Raw genomic sequence first — 15,588 nt, 5'->3', positions numbered from 1 at the left:
TGATGTGAGCTTCGTGGCTGCCCGGGATGTGCTTAGCCAGCCACCAGAGTCCTTAGTCCCTTTTTTAATTCACAGTCCTTCGAAATGTCAGTCTTGAACACCTGGATATGACTAACTGGGCTGTTGATGGACACTCAACATTCACTCGCTAGTCATTGAGGAATTAGGACTCCTGGAATTACAGATGGCAGTGAGCTACCATGTGGTTGCTGGGAATTGAGCCTGGGTCTTCTGGAAGAACAGTTAGTGTGCTTAACCACTGAGCCATCTCTCCAGCCCCGTCATCTTATTAAATTCCATGATGATTGGCTGCTAGAGCATGACATGCAGATTTTCTCCTAGGTTGAGCTGTCTAGAAGTTTAGTGTTCTCTTTTGGGAATCCACAAGGCCCAAGATCAAGGTGCAACTTGCTTCTATCACTGACTTGAGGCAGTTGACTTATGATAGTTTCCTAACAAACTAATCACATGGTGATTATATTGGGTCACTGATGGGGAACTTCCTTAGCCAATGGCCTTTGAGAGGCTGGACAAGGTAGGGCATGACCTTTGGGTACCAAAAAGTCCATGGGAACACCCACTCAGCCTCTTCTTTCCACTCGCCACACCTGGATGTTGGACCCCATTCCTATTTCCTCCTTGAGATCTGTGAAAAACCTTGGTATACCCTATTTGGAGCTAGTGTGGGATTATTTGATTCGCATTCCCCCCATCTGACATGTTCTGCTTCAGGTCACTACTTAGAAACACAAGTGTTCTAAAATGTAAGAACATTGGCTGGAGTGATGGCTCAGTGGTTAAGAGCACTGGCCACTCATCCAGGGGACCCAGGTTTGATTCCTGCACACACATGGTGGCTTATAACCATCCATAACTACCCTCTTCTACCAGGCACACAGGTGGTATGCAGACATACACGTGGGTGGAACACCCGTTTACATAAAATAAAACTTAATAAAAATAAAATGTAAGAGCCTAGGAGTTGGTTTGAGAATCTGTCACATGTTACAAAGTCAAACCGTTCTGTAACCTGATGTCATCTGTGCTTCCTTTCCCTGGCTCCACTGACCCTGTCCATCTGTCCTTTTGTTTGACCTCATTCTGCCCACTTCCTGTCATCATCTATCCTTTCTCCTCAAAGTGCCTTCAAAACTCCAACGATGATTCGAAGAATCCACCGCTCCAAGATTATTCAATGTCACATTTCAGAGAGGAAACAGTGATCCGCCATGAACTTTTTAGGTTCTTTTGTTAAAGCGGGCTATAAACTACGTATATTTTGACAGCAGTGGCTGTCTCCTCCACTCTACAAACGCTCCTTTGCAAAGCCTTAATATTCCTGGGCTTAAAACTGGGTTCCAGATGTCTACAGTTCTATTTTGTACCTCTTTTCCTACAGCTCTCATCTAGTCCCCACGTTAGCGCTCCTTAGGGAGATCCTTCATCTTCCCTGCATGAAGGCGGTGTGATAGCCCCTCCCTTGCCAGAACTTCCTAGCAGACTTGGCCACCAGCATCACTCTTACCAGAGCCACGAGGTTATCATTTCTGAGATATCCACTGGCCCCACCCCAGCGCCTGTGGAAGAACCGAATCAATTGAGAGAAATCTCCATCTCTAGAATTGTAAAAGTTCCCACGTTCCTACATGTGGGGGATAGTGTGAGGATTAACACACATTTCCCACATGTTACACACTGCCAAACCAGCACAAGCTCTGGACAGCAGAGCTAAGCATCCCGAAAGCCTAATGAGACCAAAGCAGGTCATGAAGTTGAATGTTGATTAAAAACAGCTGGAGAGGCAGGGCAGCATGACGTTCCAGGGGCAGGATCCCCGAGTCCTGCTTCTAATATTGTAACTGTAGGCGAACGCCCTCACCCCTGAGAGCTCTCCTTATTCGTAAGATGGAGAGAATAATATGACCTGTTCAATGGGCTTGTGAGATTACCCAAAATAAGATATTCAAGGTTCTCGATGTGTCCCGCTGCACAGTGCACAGTACACATTTAGTGAGTTGGCAGTCGCCACTGTCAATTGTTATGGATGTGGATGCTGTAGAAGGATTTTTAGCAGCACAAGCTTCAGTTCTTAGGTCCATTTGTTAACATGATCTGTGCATCAAGGTGAGGATAGGCCTAAAGTACATAGTTATAAAATGTAGGATCTTGTTGGCCATTGCTGATGCCCTAGGGACCTGGAACACTTCTGGATGACAGTGTTTTTAGTAAACACTTGGTGTATTCACCCAACGGCCAGGCAGACTTTGGCTGTTTTTTTTTTTTCAGTGTTTTTGTGGTATTCAGTGAGTATATAATTCCTGTTTTTGAATGTCTTTAATAATAATTTATATTTAAAATTATAGTATTGTATAATAAACGCCAAAATATTGTTTGGAGTTTGGCTATCAATTTTAAATGGGCTTATTACAGTCTAGACATGAAATTTATAACATACCCAAAAACTAGCACTTAAAAAAAAAAAGGTAACGATGAGAAGATGTTTTTCTAATTACCTGTAGTCTGTGGTTTACTGGGCAGACAATGGCTGTTTTGTAGCGAACTGTAGTGCTTTTTAGAGATGCAGGCTTGGGACTTGATGTCTAGGTATGCCATTCTTCCCTCACAAAGTGCCTGTAGCCTTAGAATTCCCACGCCATCTCAGACTTGGACCACAAAGAGGTACCAGTGCCGTGGTTAACTGACTCATAATAATTGTAGCTTAATCCATTTTGTAGACTCAGAGAACGATTGACTATTTCGGTCAAACCCCTCATTTGAAAGATGTGGTTTCGAGCCCAGCAGATGTCCTGTAGGCCTCTCTCAGTGTGTTGTCAGTGAAGTGGGTTCCACAGTGAGCGTGGCCCCTGTCAGGTGCTGAATTAAATGCAGAGATGACAAAGACAGCACCGCCTCTGAGGATGGGGAAGATGCTACAGATATACAGATCTGCATTCCGAAGTGGAATGGCACATATGCTGTAAGTGATGTACGGATTGCCATGACAACCCAAAGATAGGACAGAGGGAAACACGGCTTTCTTACAATACTGTGTCTTGGGAAAGCTTGCAAATGCATCATTATGGTCACATTTAAATGCAGCTACTTGAAGCAGGATTGCAGAAAGCAGATGTGAAGCAGGAAAGGTGCAGCCGCTGCCATGGAGGGGTGAGGGCCTAGGGAGTGTGGGACACGCGATGACCCTGTTGGGAGGTCAGTCCCACAACAAACTGAAGTGAGTGAGGACGTAGAACCTAGACTATAAGCTCAGAGATCAAATCTCACATTTCAAATGGTATTTTTACCTGTTTGGGGACATGGTTTCACTAAGTAGCTCTGGTTGTCCATCCTGGAACTCACCATGTAGACTAGGCTGGCCCTGAACTCACAGACAGCGCTGTAATTCCAGGTTGGCATTGTTAGCTTGGTAACCATGTGACAATAATAGCATTTGTGTAATGCTTTTAATGTGAGAATTTCTTAATTTCTCCCTCCCTCCCTCTCTCTCTCTCTCTCTCTCTCTCTCTCTCTCTCTCTCTCTCTCTCTCTCTCTCTCTCTCTCCCTCCCTCTTCCTTCCTTTCTTTTCTTTTGCACATAGTTCAATAGTCCTCTTCAGCTCCACTATAATGCATATTAATATTGTCGGTTTACATATGAGAAATTCATGTGTAATGCTCAAAGAGGCTACAAGGATCTCAAATCACAATGCTGAGACTTGGATTCAGATGAGAAAATCCAGCCTTCCATTTAACCACACAAGCTGATGATAGCAGATATAAACATTTCCAAATTATGGAAATGTATAATCATGGAACCACATTTGCATTTCATATGGTATTAATTATTTAACCCCCACACAGTAAATAAAAACCCAAACGCTTACCTTCTGCCATAGTTAGCACTGACCAGCAGACCAGGACCCAGAAGTGGAATCCAGGAGCCATGGCTTCCGCCCTGAGCACTCACGCTGCTCTGGACCCAAGGCTGCTTTAAAGGAGAGTGCCTGAGTCACTGGCAGGTGAGTCAGGCAATTAGCATGAGCATAGTGGACCACAACTACCTGGACATGTGGGGAAAGAGAGAAAAATTCTCAAGGAAATACCAGACTGCATTCATTGACCTGAAGCTCCTGCTAAAGCCTGGCAAGTACCGTTCATCTTGCCTTCATTTGGACTGCCCCTTCAATGTCCTTTAAGTTCTAAATACTCTCCCACTGTACTGCCTTCTCCTTACTGTGCCTGTGGTTCCTCAGCTGATGGGAAGGTCTCTAAGTTGCTTTTCTACTGCTGTGACAAAGCACTGTGACCAAAGCGATTTGTAGAAGAGCGACTCTCAACCTTTCTAATGCTGTGACCCGGTGACCCCCCCACCCCTAAAATTATTTCATTGCTATTTCATAACTGTAATTTTGCTACTGTTATGAATCATATTGTAAATATCTGATATGCAGGATATCTGATAGGTGATCTCTGTGAAAGTGTTCTTTGACCTCAAAGGGGTAGTGACCCACAGGTTGAAAACCACTGTTTCAGATGAAAGAGTTTATTTAGGCTTACAGTTTCAAACGGTGAGTCCATGATCACCATGGTGGGGATCTCTTGTCTGAGGTTTTCTGTCCTGCCTGGTTCCCGTAGTCATTAAGTCCCAAAGAAATCACACAGAGGTCTATGTTAATTATAAACTGATTGGCCATTAGCTCAGACTTCTTATTAACTCTTACAACTTATATTAGCCCATTATACTTGTCTGTTAGCCACATGGCTCAGTACCTTATTTGGCGAGGCAGTCACATCTTGCTTCTTCTGTGGCATGATCTTTGGAGGTGTGTGTGTGTTAGTCCGTGTTCTCTCACTGACAAAACGCTTGAGAATCAATTTGAAAAGAAGAAAGATTTATTTTGACATAAGCCCAGAAGTTCTAGCTCTTGCTCAGTTGTTTCTGTTGCTTTTGGAGCTATGGTGAGAACATTATTGCAGGGGCTACAGATGCTTTTCTCACAGTGACCCAGGAAACCAAGGGGGGTCCCAGGATTCCCTTTAAGGGCACCACCCCTCAGTGACCTCACTTCCATTCAACAGTCTCTATCTGGCAAAGGTCCCACCACCCAGTTGTGCTCCAGGCTGGGGAGCACCACTGGGCATTTGGGGAGATTCAAAATTTGAACTATGATAAGTACCTCCCTCAGAGAACTGTTATTGACACAACGCTCAAACTGTTGTGCAAGCCTGTGAAAAGCGAGCATTTGTGGGTTTTTAATTAAATTATCATAACTTCAATTCAGAATTTGTTCTCTTAGAACAATCGCTCAAAAGACTGCGTTGATCAGAGTTTTCATCTGCACTTTAGGAAGAGCAGATTTAGTCATCGTCTTGGGATTTAAAGGGTGACAATCTAGAGATGCCACCAGAGGGTCAAGATGGAGTTTAGAAGGCAAAGAGCCACAAATGAGAAAGCAGTAAATTCCTCATTCTTGATTTTGGTCCTTGAAAAAAAATTCGAGAACAATTTTTGTTTAGGGATGATGGATCTCACTACATTGCCCAGACTGGTTTTGAACTTGTGGGCTCAAGTTATATATAGTTCAGACTCTTGAATAACTGCAACTCAAGGCTTGTGTTACCATGCTGTGTGCCCATTATGTCAGACATATTCCAAACTATTGGACTACAGACAAAATATCAGCTCCAAGATTCATACCACAGGACTCTAGAAGAACACCGGAATAAAGTATTTAGTGTGCTATCACATGTTAGAATGCCCTGTAATACACGCAACAGGAAAATGAAAATGTTCAAGGTAAGAAACGTGGGGAGGTTGGCATTTTAATTCAAAGATGATATCTGAACAAAGACTTGAGGGCAGTGGGGAAGTCATGCATGTGGATGTCTGGAGCAAGACTGAATCAGACAGATGGTATAACCAGTGCAAAGCCCCTGAAGCAGAAGTAAGGTTGCATAGAATATCTGCCAGCATGGAGACAGTTGTAGTTGGGCAGGAGAACGTCATTACGGAGAGGTATAGGAGTACCAGGAGGCCTAGCTATCATGGATAAGATGGGGAGCAACTGGAGTGTTTTACAGAGAGGCACACACAATCCTACTTATGTGTTAAAAAGATAACTCTGCCCATTGACTGGAGAGTAGATAAGGCTGGAGGTAAGATGGTCTGGTTCTAACAGACAACCACAATAGTCTTGAGGGGAACAATGGCGACTCCAGTTGGGGTGGTAGCAGTGGAGGTGTTGGCAATTCACTGTTTGTGTTGGAGGCCAAGTTAATAGGATTTCCTCATGGACTGAAGTTGGGGAGTAGTGACAGCATGTCTTCTTCCTTTAGTCTGAGAGGTTAGGTGTGTGTTCAGATGATGAGAACATGGCCGAATTAAAAATGTCACTATAATGTTGTGTTAATAAATAAAAATTTCGAGAATAAAAATGCCTTTTCCAGCCATGGCAGCTTAAGCCTGTAAGTTCAGCGCTCAAGAGACTGAGGTAGTAGAGTGCCATGAGTTCAAGACTAGCTTAGGTCACTTAGTGAATTCCAGGCCAGAGTGGGTTACAGAAAAACTGTTTTAAAACAATGATAACTAAACACATGATATTTAAGAGAGTAAATGAGAAGAACCAATAGTCTTGGAGTGAATTATTAAAGTCTCCAGAGGGGTAGCTAGGGCAGGGGCCCAGGAACCACAGCACCAGAGAACTGAAGTTTGGGCCCTAAGAAGGATCCACATTGTGGGATACAGAACAGCTTTGCATGTTCTGGGAGAGAAAGATGACAGATGAGCACACTTGGGGGGCTGTTTCTGTTGCCCACAAGGGTGCTGGCTTCTTTAGCTTGCCTTGTTCACTCACCTGCAACTCTCACATAGTAAGTGCGTGTTGTGAGAGGGTTTGGAGCCGGGAGGCAGAGGAGCTTCTACACCCTCGATGAAAGAGGGGTACTTTACTGGGGAGCATCGTCTTTTCTGAGAGTTTCTCTCCCAGTATTGGGAGGTTGAGGGAGGAAGAGGACACATTGCCTAACCCACACATCAGCCCAACCAGTGCTGGCGATGGATGTGGTGACAGATGTCACAGCCAAATCCATCTCACGCCTTGACACAGTGTTTTGTATCTGTTCTTTGGCTCTGGACTTTGGGGTGAAGTCTATATAGCATGGTATGAATTTGACCTTTTTCAAATGGATGGAAACATCTTCGCTTTAGCCTTTGGGAGCCCTCCATAAGTAGATTTGGGATAATGTCTAGCTTGTCTGTGGATGGAGTGGTGGGAGGGGCCTGTGCCTGTTCCCCTCAAGACTATTGTGGTTGTCTGTTATAATGGGTGATTATGTACCTCGTCATTATAGGGAAGAACAAAGAAGCTAGGTTTATCCAGGGGTCTTTAGTGCTTTGCTGTACCCTGCGTTTTGGATCTAGGGATTTTTTTTTAAATCACTTTCTGTTCTTGATCATACACTGTCAAGACTAATTTTATGTATTATTTTGGCTGGGTTTTAGTGTTTGGATATGTAATCAAATATTGTTTGCAGTGCCATTGTGAAGGTATACTGGGATGAAGTTTACACTTAAGTCTGTGGACTAAGTGATGCAGGTTTGTCTTCCCCCATGTGAGTCAGTGGACCTCAACGAGTCAGTGGAAAGCCCCCAAAGATTAAGTCAGACCTTCCCCTGAATGTGAGGGCAGCCTTGGATTACAACTGTTTCCCAGGCTTTTCTCCAGATCTGTGGTCACCCAGACTACCCTGTGAACTTTAAACTCGTCAGCTTTTACAACTTAATGAACTGACTCCTTAAAACCAACCCTCTCCTAGCATACATGTTTTATTAGTTCTTCTCTGGAGAACACTAACATACATGACATTTCCTCTATGTTGATGTGCATACATGGCACTGCAGAGGCTTAGTGGCTAGATATCATTTTGGGTGGTCTAGAGAATAATTTATAGTAGCAAGATTTTTAGTGTTGAATGAGTGGGCTTATTAAATAACATAAGAGAGAGAGAGAGAGAGAGAGAGAGAGAGAGAGAGAGAGAGAGAGAATATGAGGGAGCAAAATATCAAATCAGAAACTCAAGACATCCAGTAGAAACTTTAAGGAGCCAGTTGGAATTTCCGGTAGAGACAGTGTGGCACAGAGCAGAGTGTCCCCTGGGTGAGACATCCCAGTAAAAGAATGAACAGCAGGAAGGTAATATCAATTTGAGGGCTTATAAATATCCAGTAAAATCCACTGGGAAAGCTGAGGCAGTCGGCTGGAGCTCTCAAGTGAGATTCTCTCCATGACTAATCTTCCTGTGGCCAGTTTCTCTTCCTTAGAGTAGGCACGATATTATGGGATAAATATTAACACCTGTTGGAAATAGCTCACCTTCTACTGGTCCTCAAAGACACGGTGTTTTTACTTGCGGCTGTTTTCTGTTCTCCTCCCACGCTATGATAGGTGAGGCGGGGCAGCCCATCCCCAGACTTCACAGAATACTTTGAGACAAATATGCTTGGGTGTGAAGCTGGTGGGCAGCTCCTGATCCACAGTCAGCTTATCAGTGAGCTCAGACAACGCAGGACTGTTTGTTAATACAATGTACAGGCACATACAAAGACATTCAGTCCATCAGTTGCTACTAAATAAGGACCTGGCATCCATAGATAATGAAGACCATCGCCAAGTGCTCCTTTGCCAATGATGTCACATCTGGGACGTCTCATACGTTCTTCAGAGGATTTGGGTAGGGGGCATAATCTGTCCCCATCCCCCTTGGATGCACACCCTCCACAGGAGGCCAGGCTTCTGCATTCTGGGGGAGAATCTCTTAGTGAATTTCCTTCTTCACCCCCTCAGACTCCCCCTCTTTCCTGGTACACTATAAATGCATTTAAATGATGGAGGAAGGTCATTGGTTAATTAAATAAAGAAGCTGCTTGCCCTGATAGGTTAAAACATAGGTGGGAGGAGTAAACAGAACAGAATGCTGGGCGGAAGAGGAAGTGAGGTCAGACTCGACAGCTCTCCTCTCGGGGGCAGACGCTCCACTTTAGTGGGCAGAGGCGAGAGCTCTGCTCTCTGAGGCATATGTGATGAAGCTCCGACCCAGGATGGACGTAGGCTAGAATCTCCCTGGTAAGCCACCTTGTGGGCTACAGCAGATTATTAGAGATGGGCTAGTCCAGGTGCAAGAGTTAGCCTAGAAGAGGCTAGATAGAAATGGGCCAAGCAGTGATTAAATGAATACAGTTTGTGTGTTGTTATTTCGGGGCATAAGCTAGCCATGCAGGTGGCAGGGGTGCTGGGGACGCAGCCCCGCCGCTCCTAACACAACATTTAAAATTTCAGGAAACCCTTAAGTGTCTTTTGGCCATTTGAACTTCTTCTGTTGAGAATTCTCTGTTCAGTTCAGTGCCCCATTTTTTTTAATTGGGTTAATTAGCATTTTAAAGTCTAGTTTCCTGAGTTCTCTATATATTTTGGAGATCAGAACTTTGTCTATTGCGGGGTTGGTGAAGATCTTCTCCCAGTCAGTAGGTTGCCATTTTGTCTTAGTGACAGTGTCCTTTGCTTTACAGAAGCTTCTCAGTTTTAGTAGGTCCCATTTATTCAATGTTGCCCTTAATTGGGCAGCTGAGGATAGGGAACCTGAAATGATCCTATCCTATAGCAATACTGACGAATATCTTGCATATCACCATAGAACCTTCATCTGGTGATGAATGGAGATAGAGACAGAGACCCACATTGGAGCACTGGACTGAGCTCCCAAGGTCCCAATGAGGAGCAAAAGGAGGGAGAACATGAGCAAAGAAGTCGGGACCACGAGGGGTGCATCCACCCACTGAGACAGTGGAGCTGATCTATTGGGAGCTCACCAAGGCCAGCTGGACTGTGACTGAAAAAGCATGGGATAAAACTCGACTCTCTGAACATGGCGAACAATGAGGACTGATGAGAAGCCAAGGACAATGGCACGGGGTTTTGATCCTACTTAATGTGCTGGCTTTGTGGGAGCCTAACCAGTTTGGATGTTCACCTTCCTAGATATGGACGGAGGGGGGAGGACCTTGGACTTTCCATAGGGCAGGGAACCCTGACTGCTCTTTGGACTGGAGAGGAGGGGGAGAGGAGAAGGGGGAGGGGGAGAAGAGTGGGAAGAGGGGAAGAAGGGTGGGAGGAGGGGGAGGGAAATGGGAGGCTGGGAGGAGGCAGAAACTTGTTTTTTTTTTTCTTTTCTCAGTAAAAAAAAATAAAAATAAAAAAAAATTTCAGGAAACCCAAATGCTGAAGAAATTTGGTTTGGCTACTAAATGGTTTTGTAAATAAATTTTTTAAAATTATTTTTATTTTTGTTAATTATTTTTTTAAAATGTAGATTTAAAGAGTATCTGTTTGCTTTTTTTCTGGGCCTGGAGAGATGGCTTGATGGTTAGGAGTAAACAGTGATCTTGTCGAGAGGACTTGGGTTCAATACCTAGCACCTTACTAGGTGGCTCAGAGCCATCTGTAACTTCAACTTTAGAGAATCCAATGACCCCCCCTTTTTGTACTCTATGGGCACCTGCACTCATATACACATACCCCAACGAACACACACATATACACATAATTAACATGATCAAAAATAAATATTTAAAATCTTTTTACATCCATCTTCTATTTATCATCTATTTATCTACCATCTATCTGTCTGTCTGTCTGTCTGTCTGTCTATCTATCTATCTATTATTTATCCATCTATCTATCATCTATCTATCTATCCAACTATTATCTATCTATCTATCTATCTATCTATCTATCTATCATCTATCTACCTATTATCTATCTACCTACCTATCTATTATCTATCTATCTATCTATTATCTATCTATCTATCTATCTATCTATCTATCTATCTATCTATCTATCTACCTATCTGTCAATCTATCTACCTATCATCTATCTATCTATCTATCTATCTATCTATCTATCTATCTATCTATCTATCACCTATACATCTATTGTGTGAGTGCATGTGAGTATGTGGAGCTCAGAAGGCAATCTGTGGGCACTGCTCTCTTGTTCTGCCCTGTGGATTCCTGGAATCAGACTCTGGTTGACAGACTTGATGGCAGGTGCCTTTACCCATTGAGCCATCTTGCTGACCCATGTTGCTTATTTTTGATATAAACTGGTATGGAAGCTGGGATGGGGTGGTGGATGTTCAGAAGGACTGTGGCTTTGGAGGTGTTGGAGGACTTAGGTCTCCCTAAAGACAGATCCGCTTCACCCTGCACTGCTCTGCAGAGAGGCCCACTCTGTAGCCTGGCGCTAGAGCTGCAAAGGTGAGCTGTCCTTTATCTGATCAGACTGGAACTGCTCTTCCTGCCTGGGAGAGGCCCTCCTCATAGGGCCCAGTGAGTAATGCCAGAAGTGGCCGAGGCGCGCCATGGATCAGGATGGCTGTGGCAGGGAGCATGGGAGTGGCGGATGCTGGTGAGTCAAGCTGAGGAAGTTACTATGGCTGGTGCTAATGGCTTTGAGGGGCTATAAAGGCTCTGTGGTTGATGCTGATTTGAGGTGCAGCTCTGACTTCCCTACAGGGCCTGTTAGGGATCATCCCCTAGGCAGTCACTGGAGTGTTGCTTGGTACTGCAGGTCCATAAGAGATAAGGTGTTGAGACAAAAGAAGTGACTTCATTTGAAAAGTCCATTGTGATGCAAGCTGATTTAGGAGGTCTGGTTTGCAGAGGTGGGTGACAGGTGCTAGCACACTGGTCTGGTTTGCAGAGGTGGGTGATGGGTGCTAGCACACTGGTCCAGTTTGCAGAGGTGGGTGATGGGTGCTAGTACACTGGTCCAGTTTGCAGAGGTGGGTGATGGGTGCTAGTACACTGGTCCGGTTTGCAGAGGTGGGTGATGGGTGCTAACACACTGGTCCAGTTTGCAGAGGTAGATGATGGGTGCTAGCACACTGGCCAAAGCCTTCTCATCATTGCAAGGTCCCAGGTCTGTGGACAGGTGATGCGCACCTTGATTGGTTTAATTACAAGAAATCTTCAGTTCTGCAGATATCAGCAAATAAACAAGCGATGATTATGTTTTGTTTATTGATCAAATCGCCTACATTGTCAGTTCCTGACATGATAGGATGGACAGGCTAACAGGTGAAGCTGCCCGGAGTAGAAAGACAAGCATTAGGCTGTGTTAAAAATAGAGTGCTTAGTTCTTGGCTTTGGGGTTTCTACTAAAGGAGGTTCAGACATCTTTGCTACACCTCCAGTTCCCCCACTTTGCAGGGCAGGGGAACTAAGCTCTGTAGAAAATTCCTGAAGTCACCTCAGAGATCTAACAACAGAATGGCAGTAACATCCTGGCCAAGTCAGAGTGGTGCCCACTTCATGAGCCTTTGTCAATTAAGGCTTCTCAACCTTCCTAATGTAGGGGGCCCTTTATTATGTTCCTCATGTTGTGATGACCTCTAAGCATAAAATTATTTTAATAATATTTAGTCATTGCTACTTCATAACTGTAATTTTGCTACTATTATGAATTGTGATATAAATATTCGTGTTTTCTGATGGCATTTTGGGGGTCATGACCCACAGGTTGAGAAACCGCTGAGATAAACCATTGTTCTAGTTCATGCCATGTCTCCAATTAGCTGTGAGACCTTGGGCTCCTTTTAGGAAATCCTCATCCCCCTAGTCTTATGGCTCTACAACTAGGAGTAACCTAGAGCCTGCTGTATTTGAAGCTATGCACGGTGTCCTGTGTGGGGTTTGCTGCAGCTGACTGTGAACCATCACCCAGGCCGTCGGTCAGAGCAGTCACTGAGAGTGAGACTCGAGTGTGTTAAAGAGCAGAAGGGAGATGACAGAAGCATCTCTCTCTGTATTTATAGCTCGGAACCACTGTATCATTCTGCACATCCCTTCCGAGAGCACAGGGGGGCCATGGACTGAGACAGGCAACCCGTGCAGGAGAAACACATGCCTGCTTGTCTTGCCTGCAAGGTGGGGAGGTGACTTCACCCTGAGCACTCAGCCACCCTCTGCCTGGTGGTAGCATCAGACAGATCCAGATTGTGGTAATGAGTAACTGTGGGCTTTCCTCCTCCTCAGACCAGGATGACATCACCCCCTGGGAGCTTCTGAATGGAATGGCTGAAGTCTGGCCCATAGGACACTGTGAATAATTCAACAGCTCAACACCGGAACCTCTGGGTCTGGCATTGCAGATCAGAGCTGACAAGAATGAGATTTCCTCTTACTGTCTTTATTCTCTTCCAGCTGTGAGGCCTGGAAGGGGCACCTTACATTTCTCTGTTCAATTTTCTTAGCTGTAGAATTAGAACTATCAACAGCAGTCCCTCCCTTACAGGGTGGGTTTGAGGTCCATGAGTTGATAGACTGAAATAGATTGGTGCCTTGTAAATGTTAGCTGTCTTCACTACTGAAAACACTTCCTCCAACAAGCATTTCTTCTTGAACATGGATGCCTAATGCCAATAGCATGAGGGGACAGAGACATTAAGGATTTTAAAAATGGTGACTGCTTCCCTGAAAGTGAGAGCTGGTGACATGTCTCGATGTTGGAGACTTTATGGTCAGGTTCTGGATTCTCTGGGATACTGAGCGGGCTGGAGAGCTATGTTGGAATGTTCTTGGGTTGGGTTCTGTTAAGTGACTAGTTATAGACATGCGAAGTTAAACCTTCTGACCACACCTACACAGACCATGGTTTTGAGAATCTCAGCAGCTCAGCCAGGACAGCTTGGGTAAGTTCCTTGAGATTCCCAGGTGTCACTGAAACTAGTGACTCAGGACAAGGACTCTGTGCTCTGGGGAAATGGTGAAAGGAACGATAGCAGGTAGCCCCCATGTTCCACAGATGACATGATTTAGATTTTAGTTTGTAGAATGCTTAGCTTGGTTGGTTTTCTGTTACTATAACAGAACGCATGGAATGGAACCATTTCATAAAGAGGTCTATTTAGTTTGTGGTCTTGGCCTGGGGAGTTTAGATCTGGAAGCTGCATTTTGGGGAGAACCTCATGCTACACCATTCCAGCTAAGTGGCACAACAGCACTTCATGGCATTATAAAATCTACTTTCGAGATAGTCCCAGCTAGGCTTCATTTTTATTGACTTGCATGTTGCATATACTTTATTTCTACAGCTGAATGCCTGTCTCTGCAAGGCATTAATTTCTGATTTTTGTGGTTGGCATTCTGCACAGCCTGTATACCTCATTCTTTATTTAATAAATGTTCTCTGTCTTATAAAGCACGAGGCTTCAAACTGCCCAGACAGATGTGATGTCACTTTTCAAATGCATTTGGTCTGCCACAAGGATCCGGGGGAGTTGATTACCTGACACTCATCTGTTGAGAACTCTGCTGCTGTCAAGGGACCACAAACCACTGGCTGGTCAAAGACTGTTTAGCAAGCCACTCACTGGGAGCCAGACTTTGAGCTGTGACTATTCCAGAATGAGATAAGGCACTTCCTCCAGAATTTCAAGTAACATATTGCTCCATTCACGAGAGCCTATCATTGACTGAATCAAATGTGCTTCATGACGTAATTGATCTACATTCTGGTGCAAGTTGATGTAGTAATAGGGGCGGCGGGGCTGCGTCCTCAGCACCCCGGCCGCCTGCTAGCTTATGCCCCGAAATAATTACACGGACACTGTATTCTTTTAATCACTGCTTGGCCCATTTCTATCTAGCCTCTTCTAGGCTAACTCTTGCACCTGGACTAGCCCATCTCTAATAATCTGCGGTAGCCCACAAGGTGGCTTACCAGGGAGATTCTAGCCTATGTCCATCCTGGGTCGGAGCTTCATCGCGTGTGTCTGCCTGGAGCGGGGCATGGCGTCTCTCTGAGGCGTCTGCCCCCGAGAGGAGAGCTGTCGAGTCTGAGCTCACTTCCTCTTCCTCCCACGATTCTGTTCTGTTTACTCCTCCTATGTTTTAACCTATCAGGGCAAGCAGTTTCTTTATTTAATTAACCAATGACCTTCCTCCATCAAGTTGACTTGAACAAGTCTGTGAGCCACATTTTTTTAATATTCATTTATTTATTATGTATACAATATTCTGTCTGTGTGTATGTCTGTAGGCCAGAAGAGGGCACCAGACCTCATTCCAGATGGTTGTGAGCCATCATGTGGTTGCCGGGAATTAAACTCAGGACCTTTGGAAGAGCAGGCAATGCTCTTAACCACTGAGCCATCTCTCCAGCCCCTGTGAGCCACATTTTGAGTAGCACTGTTTATGTTTTATAAGCGTGAATGAGTGGAATAAGTATATCAAAAACGGATTAGATGGCATGTTATAATTGGGGTGGAAGGATGGAGAAAGGATTCTCCCTAAAAATAAAATAAAGATTCTCTGTAGGTGGAACCATGTTCCTTGCTTACTTTTCACTGCCACAAGAGAAGGAAGATGTTTTTGAAGTACAGGAAACCTCCCTGGTCACGTTTTTCAATACTGTTGCCAGCCCCTCAATACTGCTATCCACCCTTCAATACTGCTATCAGCCCTTCAATACTTCTATCAGCCCCTCAATACTTCTATCAGCCCTTCAATACTGACATCAGCCCCTCAATACT

The 15,588-nt window shown here is 44.6% G+C and overlaps 1 protein-coding gene across 1 annotated transcript in view; it reads right to left on the bottom strand.

The window, feature by feature from the left end:
* Nucleotides 1-3,942, bottom strand: part of Odaph (odontogenesis associated phosphoprotein) — a 5,649-nt gene extending 1,707 nt beyond the window's left edge. Inside the window, exon 1 of the mRNA XM_013350857.2 lies at nucleotides 3,882-3,942. Coding sequence (XP_013206311.1) covers nucleotides 3,882-3,942 — 61 coding nt within the window. The remainder of the gene's footprint in view (nucleotides 1-3,881) is intronic.
* Nucleotides 3,943-15,588: the final 11,646 nt, after the last annotated feature.

This window comes from Microtus ochrogaster, linkage group LG1, assembly GCF_000317375.1.
Source record: "Microtus ochrogaster isolate Prairie Vole_2 linkage group LG1, MicOch1.0, whole genome shotgun sequence".
Lineage (NCBI taxonomy): Eukaryota > Metazoa > Chordata > Mammalia > Rodentia > Cricetidae > Microtus > Microtus ochrogaster.
Note: the sequence above shows the minus strand (reverse complement) of the source record. Positions and strands in the feature narration are given on the sequence as shown.